Source organism: Balearica regulorum, chromosome Z (assembly GCF_011004875.1).
Source record: "Balearica regulorum gibbericeps isolate bBalReg1 chromosome Z, bBalReg1.pri, whole genome shotgun sequence".
NCBI classification, from domain to species: domain Eukaryota; kingdom Metazoa; phylum Chordata; class Aves; order Gruiformes; family Gruidae; genus Balearica; species Balearica regulorum.
The window spans coordinates 81,641,680-81,660,576 of NC_046220.1; the positions used below are offsets into that span (position 1 = coordinate 81,641,680).

Consider the following 18,897-nt stretch of genomic DNA (forward strand, 5'->3'; position numbering starts at 1 on the left):
TACAACAAACCTCTTGTTCTGACCATACCCCAGGTCAAAATTTCCCTCTTTAGTCCTCCTGACCAGGAATGAAAGCAAAGTGTTTTTCCTGGATAGTAGAGGAACACCTGAGACAAACAGAGCTTCCTGGTATCATCATACCAGTCTAGATCTGAGAGCATCAGCCTTGTCCCAAGCACTTCCTAAAAGCAAAGCCTTGGCAATTCTTCAGGCAATTTCTGTGCATATAAAGAAATGCAATACTCAACCCTTGCAGCCCTTGTTCAAAGCAAATTCAACACCAAACACATACAGTGAGCTCAAAGTTAGAACAAAGGCCCATTAACTGATGTGAACCAAAACAGGCTAAAATAAGAGTGTATCACTATCACTGAGGGAATAAGGGGGAAAACAGCTGACACAAATGCATATCAGAGGCCAAGTACAAATGTTTTTCTCTTCTTCTGCAAAAATTTCAGACTTCTACATCCTTTCCTCTGCTGACAACATTTTACTCATGTGCACTTTCTTCACATTGATTTACTTATCTATAACTTTTACTGCTGCTTAATATCACCTCTGATTTTAGCCTAAGATAATTCTCTATTTTTATATGCCTATTTGTGATTCACATCTATTTTCTTCTCTATTGCAGCATACAGCTCTGAGGGATTTATCTTAAGATAATGCACTCCCTAGAGCATCGTTACAACCCTGGAGAACAATGAAAATAATAATTCATAACAAAAGTTAGTAGCTACTATTGATGTTGTTAAGCTTTATCCCAAGTTACTGCAAGGAAAATCGAGGTTAGAATACTGTTTATTTGCCCCACAAATCAATGTACGCAGGCATCTAAGATGCAGACATACAGAGGTTTCCCTGTCCATCTGTTAGTGTCCAACTAGAAACTTCCATGTACACATGAGGCAATCTCATTTGGAGGGTATTACTGAAATGTAATCAATATTGCTAGTGATACTGCGAAATACTTCTTGTTTCCATAAAAGCGGTTGTGTTTTCAGAGCCATGTAAAATATTTACAGCATCTGTTAGAGAAAATTCATGGTTATGCCTGTGAATGTCTTCAAGACTAAATTAAATCTTGCAGTCTCCATACAGCACCCTTGTCTGGTTAGAAAAAAGAATGGTAACAGCAACAATATTGTTTTAAAATGATGCTGCTTCTTTAGTGTTTTCAAAAGAAAATAACCTTAACATGTTTCTTTGTGCATTTTGACTTTCTGCATCTTGGATTTTGTGGGGTTTTTTTCTGTATTCTACTTTTTTTTTTTTCTTTTTTTTTTACAACTAGAGCCTTTCATAATGTAGTATTTCTTAGGTAGAGGAAAGACAAGGATGTTTTTGCAACATTAACTTATATTGCAAACACTCTATTCTAATTTATATTTGCCGATTAAGTCATAATCCAGGATGCTATGACTCAGAACTGCTACACACAACTACTACCTCAGTCCTATGTGCAACCACAGCCCCAGTGAAGCTGCTTGCAATAACACAGCACTTATCTGTTGCCCAGTGGGACCTTAAATTCCTGCATGTTTCACTTAAACCCAAACACCATGCCACATCATACACTTACAAAAATGCAAAACCACGTCTTCCTACAGCTCAGTCACCTAAAAAAACACCCTTGAGAGACTGCCCAAAGAGGAAGAATAAGTTTCAATAAGGAACAAAACCTCCTTCATGAGGACAAGAGGAAGTTGAGCGTTTTCCAGTCAGGCCCAACCTGTTTTTTAATGACCTAAGAGCATCTTACTGTCAGAAAGATTCGTAATGAGAGATCCCACTGGATATGCGGGGTAAGTGACATCCTGCTCTCTAAAGACAAGTAGGTTAACAGTTCCAAAAACTTTACAGTACCTAGGAGTTCCATGTCTGGGTCTGCTGCAGCTCAGGCACAGTGAGATTGGGTGGTGGCACATGCCAGCACCTGGCCAGGTTTGCAGACTCCTGAGACAGGTTGCAGCTGGGCTGAGGCGGGCAGGAAGCCTCCCCTGGAGCAATGGCACTTTGGGGGGTGGCTGTGGAGGGGCAGCTGTAGAGGGGCTCCTCAAGGCACACTGCAGCCCCGGGACTGTGAACAGAGGTGCGGCCATTAGTGGTATGGTTCAAATAGGCGGGTGGCTGCCGACATCCGGTGGTCTCCAAGCATGCAACAGTTGTTCTGCTCTATGCTCCCAATGCTGGAAGTTCTCTTCGAGTTTGGGCTGCTGCTGGGGAAGTTTGGTGCATTACAGGGGAGGGTCAAGCACACAGCAGCAGAGGGGGGACAGAGGAGTCACAGCAGCAGTTAGCATAGCATAGTGTGCTGAAATCTGTCCCTTCCCCATAGGATGGTAGGGCTGCTGGGAAGTTGTGCGGCAATGGACTTGACATGCCAAGGACCATGCTTTGCAAAACCAAATGGTGCTAATTATCTTGGTCTAGATCCAGACAGACCTGTGCATGGAGGGATGGGGTTTGGAATTTGTTGGAGGGTGACTTTCAGAGTGGGGAAATTTGGAAGCTTGTGACTTCTGGCAGCAGCCATAAGAGCAAGTGGCCCTACCTGAAACTTCAGAACAAGTACCATGCCTTGGTTTCTGAGAAGAACAAACAGGGATTTATCAGAGCCAACTGAGTTCACACCTTGTATCTGCACAAAGGAGAAGATGAGTTTGATAAGTATTGGAAATACCCTCCACCTGAGGATGGAGGCCAATCTGCTGACCTGCCCTGAAGAAACCTTGGGAGGTTTCGTGCCTGCCATGGAGCCAGGATCCAGGAAATTGTTAAGGCTTGCTCAGCCCTCAGACTGCCCTACAGCTTTTCCATGTGGGCACCAGCAGTACTGGTGGATAACCCAGAGCATGTCAAGAGTGACTGCAGAGTTCAGGGGTCAGGGGTAAAACATGGGGACCTAGGTGGCATCTCCTCAGTCCTGCTAATGAGATGAAGGGCTTGAAAAGAAGCAACTCATCTGATGGGACAACACCTTTGTTGCTGGTGGTATAATCAGAGCATTCACTTCTGTGACTGACATTCTCTGGTCATGCACAAAGTACTTCAGACACACAACAGCTAAAATTAGCAGAACAATAAAATATAACCATAACATACAAAACAAAACAAAACCAAAACCAAAACCTCCTCCCATTTCTTCCTGACTTTGATTTTTTTCTTTTGAAATGGACAGCGCTGTCATGCTGCAACTGTAATCAGTGCTCCAAAGCTGCCTGAAAGTCTCCAGACCCAAAGTCATGTTACAACAGCTGTTTAGTGATTGAAGGTAAAAGATATTGTGGAAAAGCCTATGAGAACTGGGTAGAACTTTTTGAATGAAGGTAATTGCTCAGGAGTCATCAGTAGGGCAAGGCAAGTGCCAGTACCAGTCACAGCAGCTGTAAGAGTGCCATGAGTTGTTCAGCAGTTTCATGAGACTTCATGAAGCAGAGAGCACAGATGAAAAGGCAGAAACTTACATGGGATATATTTGAATCTTGTTTGAGGAAAAGAAGTACTGTTCATGAACATCTGTGTTTAGACATTATTACTGTGTGTGCAGCATGTTGCTGTCTGTGATGCTGTATAAATACAAGGGGCTTACAGGGTAGCATTACATCTCAGGAATTTCCTCCCCTGCAAAGAGGAGGACATCTGTAAGGGCTCTCTTGAGGCCTCACAGGACTTGCCTGTTGCAGCAGTTTGTGGTAGAAATAGCAATCAGGACAGTAGCCTTGAGACTTCCTCTTAGGCTCAGCTGCACTCTAGTTGGAAAACCTAAAGTTCTTGAGCTCTGTCTTGAGCTCTGAAATGTGACCCATGTGAATTACCATTGTTTGAGGAGAACTGTATAATGGAGGTAAGAAAAAGAAGTGATTGCATAGGATGGAAAAGAGCAGACTTTCAGACTTCATACCTGACATTTGCCAGAGAGAATATACCAGTTTATACTCATGGAAGATGTTCCATTTCTTGCATTTGGCTAGTGGATCTTGTCATTGATTTCTGTGACAAGGGCCAGGGATCCCTTCCAGGTAATCTGTTGTAGGGTCACAATGGGAGTCATTAAACGTCAAAGTGTATCCCAGCTGCAACGGCCTTCTTCCTTCCCTAGATTTAGGTTCTGTGCTGGTAAAATGCTCTAATAACCTTAGAGACCACAGCAGCAAAGTTTATATTTGTGTATAGCATTTCAAGGAATACTTTCTCTACTTTAACTTCCAGACTCAATGGACAAGCTGGTGCCTGACATGACTTCCTTACATCAAAGGAAGCAAGACTGGTACAGTGTGATTGTCCAAGTGATAATTTTTGTTTCTGGAAAACAAAAGGAATGTCACCAGAATTCCAATAGTAATGTGACTTGTATTTTACTTCTTCCACCTAATATGCTAGAATTTATTCTTATTTACATCTGTATATCAGTCCCTTGAGGGTTTGTGTAGGGCTCAGATTTTGTGTCACGGCTCATGTGTCAGGTTCTAGCCTGAGTGTACAGTAAAATTCAAGACAAATGTAAGTATGTGGCAAGAAGCTATGAATAAAGAACATGTGATATGCCCAGGTAGTATTTGGAAGAACAAGTCTAATCCACCTCTATGAGAAGAGGAAGACTTTGTAAGGCAAATGTTGTTTGATAGAAGCATGAGAGAGTAGACCATGAACACAAACAATAGCAGAAATCTCTGGAAAAGATACATTGGTGGGATAATTGTTTTGGGATGGGATGAACAAAAGCAGCAGTTTATTCTTGTCTTACACACATGGTACAACATACAGAACCAGCACAAATAACTTACAAAATCTCATACACCATGCTTCCTCTCAAATAGCTTCTATTAAGTTACAACACCATAACAAATCAGGAATTTAGTTACGACAGATCTCCAGACATGGATAGTCTCCCATCCAAGGAGTTACTATTTTTGTAAGCTACTTAGACAAACATACTTTTTTTACATGTTTAATACAGTACAGTATCCTTAACAGAGTTCAAGATATTCACAATGAAAATTAAATACTTTATAAAACAGCAGAATTTCTCATCTCAGTACAGGTCTACATTCGCTCCTGTCTTGTCTGGTTTACAGATGTGTTACAACTCATCTTTACTCAACTTTCCAAGCTAAACATTGCTTTAAATTAAAAACAAAATTCTATTTACAGGTTTTTTTTTAGATTTAATAAAAATGACTTTGTTTCCCTTTCTTATTCCTACCTTTTATCCCCAACAACAACTGCTATTTAGCTGGTAGAAATATTAACCCTCAAGCTTCTATAGAAAGTTGAAAAAAAAATGATGATGACTTGTTGGATGCAAAATGAAGCATGGTCACAGCCCACCATTAATTCACAAAGGTGGATTTTTTTTCTCCTAATGTCAAAATTTGTGTCCATTGGAGACAGATGACTCCTGTCATCTCATTTTTAGAGATAATGTACTACTTGTGGGCCAATATACAAAACCTCAATATTTTTTAATTACAAGCTGTCCCACTCTCTTTCATGCAATCACTTTCAGTGTAAAGTTCTTTCCTTACCACAAATTGTAAAAAGTTTGGTTGTGTGGTACTGAAACTCTCCTAGTCTCCATCAGATCAAATCATGACTCCCCTTATCCATGGTCCCATTGATATTCCTGGGTTGAGTTTTGCTCTGTGATTGCACTTCAAACCCCATTGAAGACTGTGGGCATCTTTCCCTCAACTTGGTGGCTTTGGATTAGCTCTGCTTGAATGTGGCTGGCAAACTCTAGCCCTTAAGCAGTTAATCAGCTTTCTAAAGAAAGAAGCAAAAAAGATTCTTCTCCTTTGTACATACAATACGCAGGTTTTTTTACATTGAGCATTATCATAAAAAGCATGTTTATGTTATTTTGAAAATGTATTTTTACAGAACTTTATAAACACTGTTATATCAAACACATTCTCAAAAACTGGAGAAAATACCAACAACAAAACCTGGAAGAGCCTCAACAGAATTCTTCCAGTACTATTTGTCTACTTGCATATTTCATATTTCAGTGTCCTCTACTGCAAACATAATTTGGCCATATGAGAACAAGTAATGTGAACAGTGAATCTCCAAGAGTTTTGAATAAGACTTGGGTCTGTTGTTTAATGAAAGCAATTTGAAATCCAACATACGTTCGGGGTTTTTTTTGGGGGGGGGTTAGTTTTGTTTGTTTGTTTGTTTGTTTTACCTGGTATGCCTATTCTGTTACCTGCATTTGCATTGAGCAATACCTTAATCCCCAAATAGTCTCATTCACTTCAGTGGGATTACACATGACAAAATGACATAGGAAAAGATACTAAAAATTGTTTTCCACTTTTTAAGTCTTTCTTATGTCAACAACTAAATCATTATATTCTTCTCTATATATATTGTAACTGAAAATGATGTAGGAGTAATATTTGCAAACAATTCTATACCAGAAATCAGTGTACAAACTTTAGGAAATAATCTGTTTATAGTTGTGCTATCGTTCTGACAACCTAAAAATCTATCTGTTGTGACCAAATTTCACAGGTCTAAATGCTTTATTTATATACTTGTTTATGTTACACTTGATAGTCCCCCAGCCTGACACAGTTTAAGTTTAAACACACATATGTCACACTAACATGAAATCAGGATATATTTTCCCTTACCACAACCAATTTTCAGTACAATCAGTAACGGACATTGATGCATATAATCTAGGTGAAATGCACTTTTCAAATTGTTTGTCTAACATAATATTGTATAAATTATACTATGACCTTAGTTTCCTATCCTGCAAAAGTTTAAAAATGCATTAAAATTTGTATGCTGGGAGTAGTCCTACTGAGTGTAATGGCATTACTTACAGTTCAGGAAGTTAAACAGCAGAATAAGATTTTGTCCTCTGTCTCATTATTTTGTTGTTCTTTAATGAAACAAAAGAAGAAACAACTTTTCTGTACGTATTACTGAATAGCTTAAAACATAATTGGTGAAAGGTCATTGACTGTAATATCGTGTATGTTACCTCATTTCAACAGAAATGCTTTCCCATGGCTTGAAATGCTTAAAGTGTAATCCTTGCTAGAGGAAAAAAATGCAAGCCATATCTAATCCCAAATTCTAGCTATACTGTAACATGTGCAGTCACTCATAAAGGAGCCCTTTTAACAAAACAACGTATATTAACTTGCTTATTGATTTGTAGAATGTATCTATTTCAATCACTGTAATAAAACAAGTTATATATATACAAATTAAAAAAATCCAAGTGTAAATAATTATACAGTATTTCCACACATAAAACAACTAGTTGCACATGATGTGATATGTAAAGCAAATTGCTGAAAATCTCTTCAGTCTTTGGGATGATCAAAGTATAAGTAACCAAAACTTAGAAATAATGATTGAATTTTCATAAAAGAAGGCTTTTGATGGTGGGACAGAAGGAATTCCCTTCCTACTCACCCTCATTACCCATGGCTTTTACAAACTCATCCCCTTCCTCCAATAAGCCACAGGTGGTTTTTTTTTTTTTTTAGATCTAGTGATATATTTTAATGAGGTTATCTCTATCTATATAACAGTACTAATAAGGTTTCCAGTCACTTTTTCATAAAACATAGTCTGTTCTTATTGAAGTTTATAGTGCTTCAGAAGTTTCAGGTTATTTAAACTTCAGAAGACTATGAATCCAATTCAATTATGTTAAAGTCTAGTGAAATAGAAATTCCTTTATTTACTGTGAAAATTTAGTTACCTTCTGTTCTGATAATTCAATCCAGTTTTTATTCCCCCACCCCCCAAAAAAGTCTTGTAGTTACAAGCCTGTAATTATATATAGCAAAGAAAGAAAACTGCTCCTTGCCTATGGAAATACATATAGTTTTTCAAGTTCCAACCCCCTCTAAGCTGCTAACCATCACACAACATATGCCATTTGGCAATTTGTCTCCTAGGATATTCACAAATTTCTTTCCAGTGCTCTCCACCTGTTCCTTCTGCTGAAGATCCCAAGGTTAACCGGCCAATGACTTCATTCCTTGACCCCCTATCTGAATCTAAAACCAAAAATTCAATGCTGATATCATCAAGGCCCTCACAAGGAATGTCAAAGACAAACAATTCATTGAACACTGCATTGGGGGTGCATTTCTTCACATGGGTTTTCTTTTTAGAAATTCTCTTCTTAGCATGGTACAGGTTCACTTTGACATAAGGGTCTGCAATGAAAAGAAAGAGCACAGATCAGCTATTGAACACTATCATTTAGAAATTCCTTGATCTAGTCAATGCTAAATTTCATAACTTACCATATTACATCACAATGAGGAGATGTTTCAAGTTATTAAAGATGATTAATCTCATCCAATTTTTATGTTTACATCTGAATTAGTCCCTTTAAGCTCCCTTTATGGTTACAAAGGATGTAATCAAGGTACTCAGCGAAGTTTAGGCTGTGAAGGATCTGACCAAATACAGGTGTCTCCTTCATGAGATAAATCTTGCCCTGTAGTCTATTAACCCTAATAACGTCTTTAATACATGCAAAGGTGGTCTGAAAGTATGTAAAATTCTAATGGACCCTGACAAAACATATCATTGTGTATTTATGTGTAACAGAAATCTGCTTTTCACATGTTCTACCAGTAGGGGATAATCATTGAGGTTAGTAAGACTGATGCAAAGAAGATCCTCAGAAATGAGAGAAAAAGCTTGTCCTGAGAGAATGGTTGAATGGGTCAAATTCATTCCTCTTGTGGTTCTATCAAAGTCAATTACCTTGATTAAATTACTCCCACCAATTTTTATTGAACAAATTTAACACTAAACTCTAAATGTAAAGCTACATTTCTTGTTAAGATATGTACTTGACTTTATGTCTGTGCTGTACTATTGTTGAAGAAGGGAAGGGAAAATGTGCATATGTTAAGCTGTCAACTAACTTTGTCTGTTTGCATTCTCCGTAATTATTCAATTGTTGCAAGATTCCTCTGCTAATGTCTTCAACAATGGCTAGATTCCTCCTTCAGAGGAATTCTAGAGAATGCTTTAAAAATCCCTTTCAAGTACCTTGGCATTTATTTCAATGCAAATGTGGTACTTTTTCCAAATTCTCATGGTGCAAAGATGCAATACAAAATCCTTTCTACTGAACAGTCAAACAAGATAGTCTATGTAAACAATCAGTTAATAAATATCAAGAATAGTTGAATACATTTTTTAAAAAAGTAAAATTAAAAATGAACCATTTTTAGAAATGTTATGCCAAAGTTATCAGACTGAAATGGTTGGATGGTGAAAAGCTTTTTGTTTCTTTGAACTGACAATAGTTTAACAGGAGTAAGATATGACAGAATACATCTTCACTTTCATACTCTATCACTATAGTCAACATCCTAAAAATAGGGTTTAATATAATTTAAATTTTCATTGGCTTTGGAATGTATATATGCTACACAAGCATTAATAATATCAAATTCAGTATCCATCAGTGGATTTACACTGTTGTTCACTTCAGTTTAAAGGACAATTTCTGACTGTTACTTCTGACCATCTATTAGATACGGCTAGAATGTTGCTCTTGATTTTATTAGGTCTATTAGGAGACCTCAACACCAGCAATAAAGGAAACAAAGGCAGATATAGGAATGGAACAGCTTCTGAGTAAAAAAGTTCCCATCTTTCTAAAGAGTTTGATTTATGCATCTGTTTAGTTGACCCCATAGAAACACCATTTCACCCTCCTATTTGTCCAAGATTTATTTTGGCTGAGGTGAAAGTCACAGAGGAAATAAGGACTATTGTGAGTGCAGTATGCTACTGATAACCAAACATCTATTGAACTTGGCTTTTCTGATGAACAGCAAATAATGAAGAACTGTCTAAATGAACTAGGTGTCCAGGTGTAGCATGGATACCTGTATCTCTTAGAAACATGATATTCCTATTATAGTTAGCAAGGTTGTACTGAAGGAAGCAGAAAGAGCAAACAGAATTTATAGCTTTATTCATAAGAGGTACAGTAGACAAATGAATAGTCAGGATGTGCTATAGGGTCCAGGTGGCTGCTGAGACTAGGAGGGCTTTTGTTTTCAATTTATTTTCTCAGCCAGACTTTGTTGAGATCAGCTTGCTCTCATGCTGTCTTCATGGAACTTCCACTATTTGCTGTGACTTTGGGGTGGATTATCAAAAGAATGTATGTTCTCTTATAGTGGAGTAAACTGTTGGGTTCCATTTTTTATATCTTTTCTCCTTATGATATGTGAATAAAATTGAGATCAGAAGGAAGATTTCAATGGAACTCCACCATGTAAATAGGACTAATCTATAGCTTTGTTTTATTGGATCCAGGATGGGTTAGCTCTCTAGGTAAATTGCAGTATTTCTTGGTATGAGAAGTAGAAAGACTGTATTATTGGCTGTAGTAATTATGATTCAGTGGTTCCCAAAGCTGCTACTTCTTCTGCTTCTTTCAACAAACTCCTGTAAAAATGAAAGACTCCCAGTCCTATACAGAATCAACAGCAGATGTGCTACTCTTTGTATATTCCTTTGTTGTGTACTGTTCTTTTTCTGTGGTTGTCTTATCCTTACTATATAGTACATTAAATTTTATTCTGTTATTATGTTATCTAGTATTTATGTACATCTACGTGCAGTTCTAGTATTGGCTTCAAAGGAGGTTCCACTAAATGCAAAATGGCACAACAAGACCAGGAGAAGGGAGTGCAAAACCTGCTCCTTCTTAGTGCACCCAAAGTACAGCTCATGATAAAGCATGGGTATTATGTCACAACCTGCTTCCAACACCGGCATAGTTCACCTTTTCACTTTGCCAAATAAATGTTAGTGCTTAGTGGGCCAAATTCTGCACAGATGTAACTGGTTGCTTTTCTTGGTACTAAGCTGAAATAAACCATATGATATTCTCACTCAATACTGATCTTCTACAAATAAACTGATTTTTTTTTTTTGGTCATAAATAAAAGCTTTTTTATCTGCAAACAACATCTCATACTTATGGCAGATGGGTTTTGCTCAAGACAATCACAAAACTCATTGGTTTCCACTGTTAACAGATGTCATGTTTTTTTAACATGTGATTGAAGAACAAATTTATAAAATACATATCTTGGAAAATAAAGCATTGACCTAGATGTGAATAAAATGAATAGGCTGCAAATAATAGAGACACCATTTCTGCATTTAGGGGATATTTTTAGTCTATGAAATGCCACATTGCAGCTCTCTTCTGTCTGTTTTATATTCTTAGGGCATATTCATTAATAAAACCATTACCTGATAATCCTGACACATCTGATTTAGGTAGATGCCTGGCTTTTAAAACAACCACAGTGAGTGTGTTTGTTGTAGACTGATAACAGAGAGAGACCAGTAATTCTCCACGCCCAGATGATTTCTGAGGAAATGAAAGAAAAAAAACAAATAAGACTATTTATAAGCAATTATATTGACCAAGCTTTAAACCAGAATTAAGAAGATTTATGAAATGTCACATAACTATATGTTCTGATATGGTATAAGAGGATATATATACCTTATGGAGCTATGCTGCTTTACATAGCAAATATAATTTCCCTCTATTATAGTTGTATAACTGTTCTTATGGTTTGTTATTAGACTGAACAAAAATGAATAATATGTGAAAATATAGCTTGACTTGACATCATTAGCTTCAGAGATTAGAAATGAAATCCTACATCCTGAGAAAAAAATCTCAGTGAACAAAAAAGTTCTTAAGCAAAATAAAATTCTGTAAAATAAATATTGAAAAATAAGAATTGAACAAAGGCAAATTAAAAAACAACAAACCAACCAAAAAAAAAAAACAAACCAAAAAACCGAACCCCAACACCCTAAAAAAACCCAACCTCTTCAGTAAAATGTTTTTACACAGGAAGGATTCAAACAGTTAGTGAAATTTCATACCTAACACTGTCTAAAGTAGTACAATATACATGAAATAAAAATGAGATCAAAGACTTTCTCTATGATTATTAGATTTGAATTTGCAGGAGTAGTTTATTTCACAGAAAGGATGAATGCAAGGGAAACAAGCAAAAATAATAACTTATATACCAGAAAACCCAATAAGTTATCAACAAAATATCAGTGACATAGTTATAGTTGTTGTATTATATTAATGGAATTGCAAAATAGTATTATTAGTTATAGGTATGTTGTCTAGTAGACATTTATTTGATTTGGCAACATGCTTGCTGTTTGAAAACAATCAACTTGAAAGTCAATACACATTCCACTTCCTTAGTAGAGATTAAGAGATGTGTAGTGATGCATGTGCATTTCTGTGGTTCAGCTGTGAAGGTCATGTGGTTTAACCCTGGCTGGCATTTTAAATCATTGAAGTGATCTTTACATTCTGAAATGAGACAAAATGGTATGAAATACTTTTAGCCCAGTGAAGTCAGTGTGTTTTGCCATGGACTTTGGTAAGGCTTTGGCTTCTCCCTCGTGTCTTACCATCCTTAGTAGAGCTGCAGCCTCTGTCACAGTTCTCGAGACAAAAGGTAGTAACAGCACTGAAGTGTAAGAACATACTACTGCATCAACAACAGAGTCTCTAACAGGTTCCAGTTCCTTAACTAAAGGCTACCTACATTCTTTAAGAATCTGCTATAAAAGCCATGTAGTTGAAGTAAAGATATACATTGACTTCAATAAGCTTTAAGAAAGAACAATTTCAAACAGAAGAGGGGAGGTAGGAGAAGGGGAATAATATATAAATCTCTGCATTCTTTCCCTTTAAAGCAAATTAATGTGAATTGAGGCCTCTTGACCTAATGCAAATGGGTCCACTCAAACCTTCTGGACCAGCTGAATAAGTAGGTAGAGTTTTAGGGCATTAGGAATTTCTTGCAACACGGTCATTGTAATGTACTTTTATTACATTTGTGTAATTGCTTCCTCATACTGCCATTATGAAAGCGTCTCCATGACTTGCATGATGACGTTGTTCCCTTTTCTTTCCAAGATGCTAGCAGCATTACATAAGAATCATAGCTAACACTAGCACAATACTTTTAAAGTTGAAATAAAAAATATGTTACCCTAACATTTCTTTTGATGATCTCTCTGTCCATTAGCAGCCTTCCTTCTGACAATTCAATTCCTGCGAGGGGAATGAGGACTTCTCCAATGACATCATCTCTGGAAAACCTGTCAAAGCTCAAGATTATAAAGTGAAGTGTTAAATCTTGAATCTGGCTATAGGGGATCCCATAAAATGTGAAGGTCTCATCGAAAGCTGGATCTAAGGTTTTTCTCAGCACTCTGGTTTTCACCTTGTGCTTTTTCTCAGGCAGGATTGTCATTTTGATGTAGGGATCAGAAGTCATTGACTGTTCATCCATTGCTGGCAACCCACGTGCTTCTTTGATGTTCACTACAAATGCCTTTTTCTCAAAGTTGTACTCTAAGGAGAAATAGAGAGTTCCTAGCTTGTCTTGTTTATCTTCAGATGATAGGGAAGTGATAGATTTTAAACTATCAGGGGATACTGAATCTTTCTTCCTTTCTACAAAGTGCTTAGGAGACAAATTTTCAGGATCTGGAGAGCTCTGGATTTTAGGGGTTGTTTTGGGGAAGTTGCCATTTAGATCTCTCTTCTCCAGGTCAAGATGGAGAGAATTCTTTGGCATCGCTGATTTGTTCTTTGCTTCATTTTTATCATCTGCTCCAAACTTCTTCTTACTGTTGAGATTCTCAGGGTAAATATCAACCCCCTTCAGCACATGGACAAACTTATATGGAGGGGTCTTATTGGATTTGGAAGATTTACGTTGACAGCAGATCCAAGCAAAAAGGGAGACAGAGAAGACAAGGCCAAATGCACTAAAGATCCCAACCACTGTAGGAATTTCATCTGCAAATCAAATAAATAGCAACAAGCACATAAGCAGCAATGCCTTGGACTCTGTGTGATATTTAATAAAGTAATAATTTAGTAAAACATATATGAGATCATAACAGCAGCAGGATCGACAGACTGAAAGTGCTTTGCATTTTACATATTGCTCGCCATCTGCAGGCATGAATGTGTAGTTCCATGCTAAGGCACACTTTATGTTAGTATTTTTCCATACACAAGAGTGTTTGGGAGGAAAATACTATTTTCATCCTAATAGTAATAACCATTAGTAATTCCTCAACTATCTCATCCCTCTGTACGTAGTTCCTGAGTTTATATATCTATGAGTAATGCCAGGTCTCAGAAGGTTTCAGCTTTAAGTTTATAGAGCTTTGTTGGTTAGATAAATCAGATTCTGAAATATGCATTACTTATAGATACGTTGTCTGCTTTTCACACTGCTTCCTAGAATACTTTGTACACTCAATTAACTCATTTTTATGGTACGATCCCATAAATGCCTGGAGGTATCTCTTGAAAGAACCGAGTTTAATTGGAGGTTATAACACTCAACAATTTCAATGGGATTTTCAATACTTTGCAGAAGGAAGTCTATCAAGAAAATTTAGAATAATTATATACCAAGTGTCTTTTCTAGATGGATGTGACATTGGACAGTCACATGTGAGTCCAAAGCTGAAAAAAAACTATTAAGTGTGTCATTGATAACCACTAAGCTTTGCATTTAATACAGTATGAATCAAAGCTATGGGGAGTTTACAGGAAGGGTCACTACTTTTTAGGAGTACGTAATAAAAACATTAAAACATAATTGTCTTCTACCTTAATACAAATCTTACACTTCCAACTGAATAAAGAGAAAACTGAGCAAGTATTACAACCTCAATTGTCATGTGGATACATTAGTTACATATAGAGTATCATTAGCCCTTCAAAGCATGCATCAAAGGGGCAAATGAGCACCACTAATTGGAAATCCAATTTTGCCCATAAGTAACACTACTAAGTGAGTTTAAGCTTCCCACAATGTAACAATCAGAGCTTAATCTTTATTCCCCACAACATTGGAAAACTAGTAGAATATTAATGGCATGACACTGTTTACGCATAAAGGCAATTGTGTAACAGTTCTGGTTCTCTCTCAAATGATTAGCAGATCATTCTGGATGAGAAAAGCAAAACTATCTCCCTCTATGTATTACTAAATCAGCTTCATCCAGGTAAAAGCTGGCCAGATAGATGTGCTGCCACTATACCTTTGGGGTTTAGTAGGATGATTTAAAAAAAATCCACAACAATGCTCTCAGAGCAAAGTAGGACATAATGTTCCAGCACAGAGAGGATCAGGCCTGGTTATTAATTTTTTCTGACAGTATTAATGTCACTTTTCCTTTGCCTACAAGCTGTATCAGTCTACATACTTAATTGTAAGCACTTAATGAAATGACTAAAATTTATATAAATAACCAAAAAAGTGTTTTTTCTAAGTTAAGCATGTGACTCTGAGTTTCAAGAATTCCCTGAGCTGCAGAAAATTAAACATACATGGTATAAAGGTAGAAATCCAGAAGTCATTGAAAACTAGTCAGAATACTTTAATAGCTTTTAAGAATTATTTGTACATTTACAATAATTTTACATGTGATGACAGACTTTTATAGTAATGGAAATTATGCTATATTTTAATTCTACAACTACTCAAAGCAGTGGTAATTATCTTCCTTAAATAAATAATTAGATAAGCATGATGTCACAAATGTGGTTAGAAACATCAAGTGGGTGGGGTAGCAAAGAAGATGAAATGGTAACTAAAATTGTTTTATATCTAAAACTAATTATGTTGCAACCTGAATTTCTTGTTGTCATAATGTAAATCAATTGGTTAACATTCAAGGGGGTGTATTAATAGGAAATATCACCTATTGATCCTCAGAGAAGTTATTATTTCAGTTATGTGATATCAATCTGGAGTCACTTCACCTAAGTCATTGCAGTGATCCTTGAAAAAATAACACTGCCAAAGCAAATATAATCCAGACTAAAGTTAATATTTGTAAAGCAGAGTTGAGAAACATTACTACTTAGTGCTTTTCTGAATAAAGCTATTTATGTACTATTTTATAAGTGCACATACACGACTGTTTCTGAAACTTCCGGTATCATAGTTAATCATCCTACATCTAGTGCATGGAATTAAACAACTGAAAAGTTCATTGTTATCATTGCTATTCTCAGTGAACCCAGGCTGATCAAGATGCAGCTGTTTAGCTAAAAACACTGGGATCCTGTATTTTCATCTTCCTAGCAAGGTCCTTTACAAGAGTACTTTTCACTTTAACTAACAGTTGACAAATCTTTCTCTACAACAAGAAAAAAAAAAAAAAAAAAGGCAATTATTCAAAGAATGGCTTGAGCAAATATTTTCTCTGTGGCACAGGATGCATTTACATCATTTAACTCTGAAGCCACACTACTTTAACCAAGACAGAGAAAACAAGCCCAAACCTCTCCCAGCTGAAAACGCATCTACACAGACCTCTTACCTCTCCTGGTGCTTTACCGAGGGGAACAGGTTAGGGAGGAAAGAAGAGAGAGAGAGAGAGAAGGGAAAGAAAATAAATTCACACAACTTCTGAGGTCGAAGAGAACTGGGGAAAAACAGGTTCTTCCCAACAAGCTGCGTGCTGGGAGGCGCTGGGTGGCTCGGCAGAAGCTGCCTGCGTGCACTTCGCCTGGGGAGGGGAGCAGCCCCCAGCCCCGCGGGCTGGGAGTTGGGGCCGGGACGCGCTTACCGAACTGCTGGCGGCTGGCCGCGATCGGAGCCATGTTGGCGGCGTGCGCTGTCCGCGGTGCTGGAGCCGCTGTCCGCGGTGCTGGAGCCGCTGTCCGCGGTGCTGGAGCAGCCGTCCGGGGTGCGGAAGCCGCCGTCCGGGATAGGGAGCTGCCTCCCCCGTTACCGAGCGACCTGCCCTGCTGTACCCCGGCTCTCCGCTCTCACAGCGCCCGGGCAACCGTCTTTTCCAGCTTGGGTTTTGGTTTGTTGTGTTTTGTTTGGTTTTTGGTTTTTTTTGTTTTTTTTTAAAGAAAGAAAATAATAATAACAAAAAAACCCCAAAACCCGGAGACGCGAGCGGTGGGGAAGGTGGAGGAGGAGGCTGCGAGGGGGCTGGAGAAAGGGGGGGAGGGGAAGCTTCGATCCTCCCCTTTGCACACTGATTTGCAACCCCCTTCCTGTTTTGGCTCTTCTGAGTAGCTCCGCTCTGAGACTGAAGACGTGGTTGAAACCCAAATTGACGCAATCCTGACGCTACAGGGCTGAAATCAGCACCTTTCCCACCTCCCATCCCCCCTCCCCAACCACCACACCCTCCCTCCCTCCCGCTGTCTCCCTCCCTTCTTTCTTTTCCCCTCCCTCCCTCCTCCCCCCCCCCCCCCCCCCCCTTCCTGGGGATTGAACACGCACTCATCGATTATTTTAACTGCCCTGCTGCAGGATATGAGCTCTCACACTCCCTCGGACACAAACAGTGAAATGCTAATGTCTGTGATTCGGTGCATGTTGTGTAATACATGGGTGTGTCTGTTTTAATGGGGTAACATTTATTTATTTGCTTATTTATCTGTCAGCTGGACAGGCTACAACAATGTGAAGGAGATGCCAGCTTAGATGGTCCAGACACCTTGGCTCCCACTGCAAGGCACACTGTTCTCCCATGGCTGATGTGATACACTTACTGGATTTGAATCATGAAAACTCCCAATGTGCCTTCTCCCTGTCCCTCTTCCCTGCTTCTTCCCACCACCCACACCCACAAAAACACTCAGTCCCCACTTTGGAACTATATTTCTCTTCTCCTCTTGACCTTCTTGTAGGTCTAGGAAAGAGCTGGATCTGCCCAGATACCCCTGGATTTTGCCAGGTTTAAACGTCTGTCTCCTAATCTGGACTGAGAATATGGTGGGGGGAGGCAGACAGGCAGGAGGAAAGGGGAGAGACAGAATGAGAAAGCAGGGCTGCCTGTAACTAGAACTGCTACAGTGTATAATAACCCAGGATAAATCCTGGTGCAACAGAGCTGCAAAAGTCAGCACCTGGCATCTGACTCCTCCTGGATTCAGAAAGAATCGTATCAGCCAAGTTTGGAGCCCAACTGCTAATTCTGCTGCATAAATGGGAAACAGGTGTTGTTGCTTTTCTAAATAACAAAATCCAGATGCAGGCATAGTCTGGCATGGCCACACTCCATGATGAGCCACTTGGAAGCTAGTAAGTCTTTGCCCACTTTAAAGCATGTTCTTGCATCACGGTGACTCCAGTGAAGCTTCTTGTATTTCAGAAAAATTAAAATAGGAAGGCCAAGGAATCAATTAGTGTCAAAACACAGCTGAATGAAGTGCCTGGCTTAGCCTGAGAGTTGAAAACCTATTGGTTAATAATATTTATGCTTATCTGCTTCTGTTACACCTTCAGCAACTTGGCCTTGGTATACACCTGCACAACTCTTCCAGGAAAAGTTATATCCACTACCCCAAACTTCATTACAAACCAGAGAGTAGCTTGCCACCGCTGTTCCTCTTACAAACACCTGGACTACAATTAACTTAGTTATTAGAAGACTGCAGAAACCATTGTTTAGCTCTTCTTTGTGTTTTGGCAGCACAGTTTCATTTGGGATGTTTGGGTTCGCATGTTGGCAGCAATCCAAGCAAATCTGGCTCAACTTCTCTCTTCTTTCTGGCAGTCCTCCTTCTGCCCAGCCCTGATATCCACTTCCCTTTCTCTGTCCAAACTCAAGCCTTGCTTAAAATGTGCATGCATTAAAAGCAATTACATTTGATTTTAAATGATACCACATTCCAGGTATATGAGCCTCCAGACACAACTGAAATAAACAAGATCTTTAAAGAAATTTAGAATTGAATATGTTTAATTGGGATGTTAAACTATTGTAAGCTGTTACTATGCCTGGACTTTAAAAACAATAGACTGAGAATCAATATATGGTATA

General features: G+C 38.3%; 1 protein-coding gene across 2 annotated transcripts; it reads right to left on the reverse strand.

Annotated features, from left to right (window-relative positions):
• Positions 1 to 4,711: 4,711 nt before the first annotated feature.
• SYT4 (synaptotagmin 4) lies at positions 4,712 to 17,186 on the reverse strand. 2 transcript variants are annotated; one of them, XM_075740546.1, is made up of 4 exons: positions 16,681 to 17,186; positions 13,068 to 13,882; positions 11,278 to 11,398; positions 4,712 to 8,195 (listed from the first exon to the last, which is right to left on the reverse strand). In XM_075740546.1, exons 1-4 carry the CDS (start codon positions 16,712 to 16,714, stop codon positions 7,888 to 7,890), a joined length of 1,278 nt encoding a protein of 425 aa, XP_075596661.1. In that variant the 5' UTR covers positions 16,715 to 17,186; the 3' UTR covers positions 4,712 to 7,887. The 2 variants fall into 2 exon arrangements, with proteins under 2 accessions (XP_075596661.1, XP_075596662.1); XM_075740547.1 differs by having other exon boundaries at positions 7,552 to 8,195; positions 13,074 to 13,882; positions 16,681 to 17,156.
• Between the last annotated feature and the right edge of the window lie 1,711 nt (positions 17,187 to 18,897).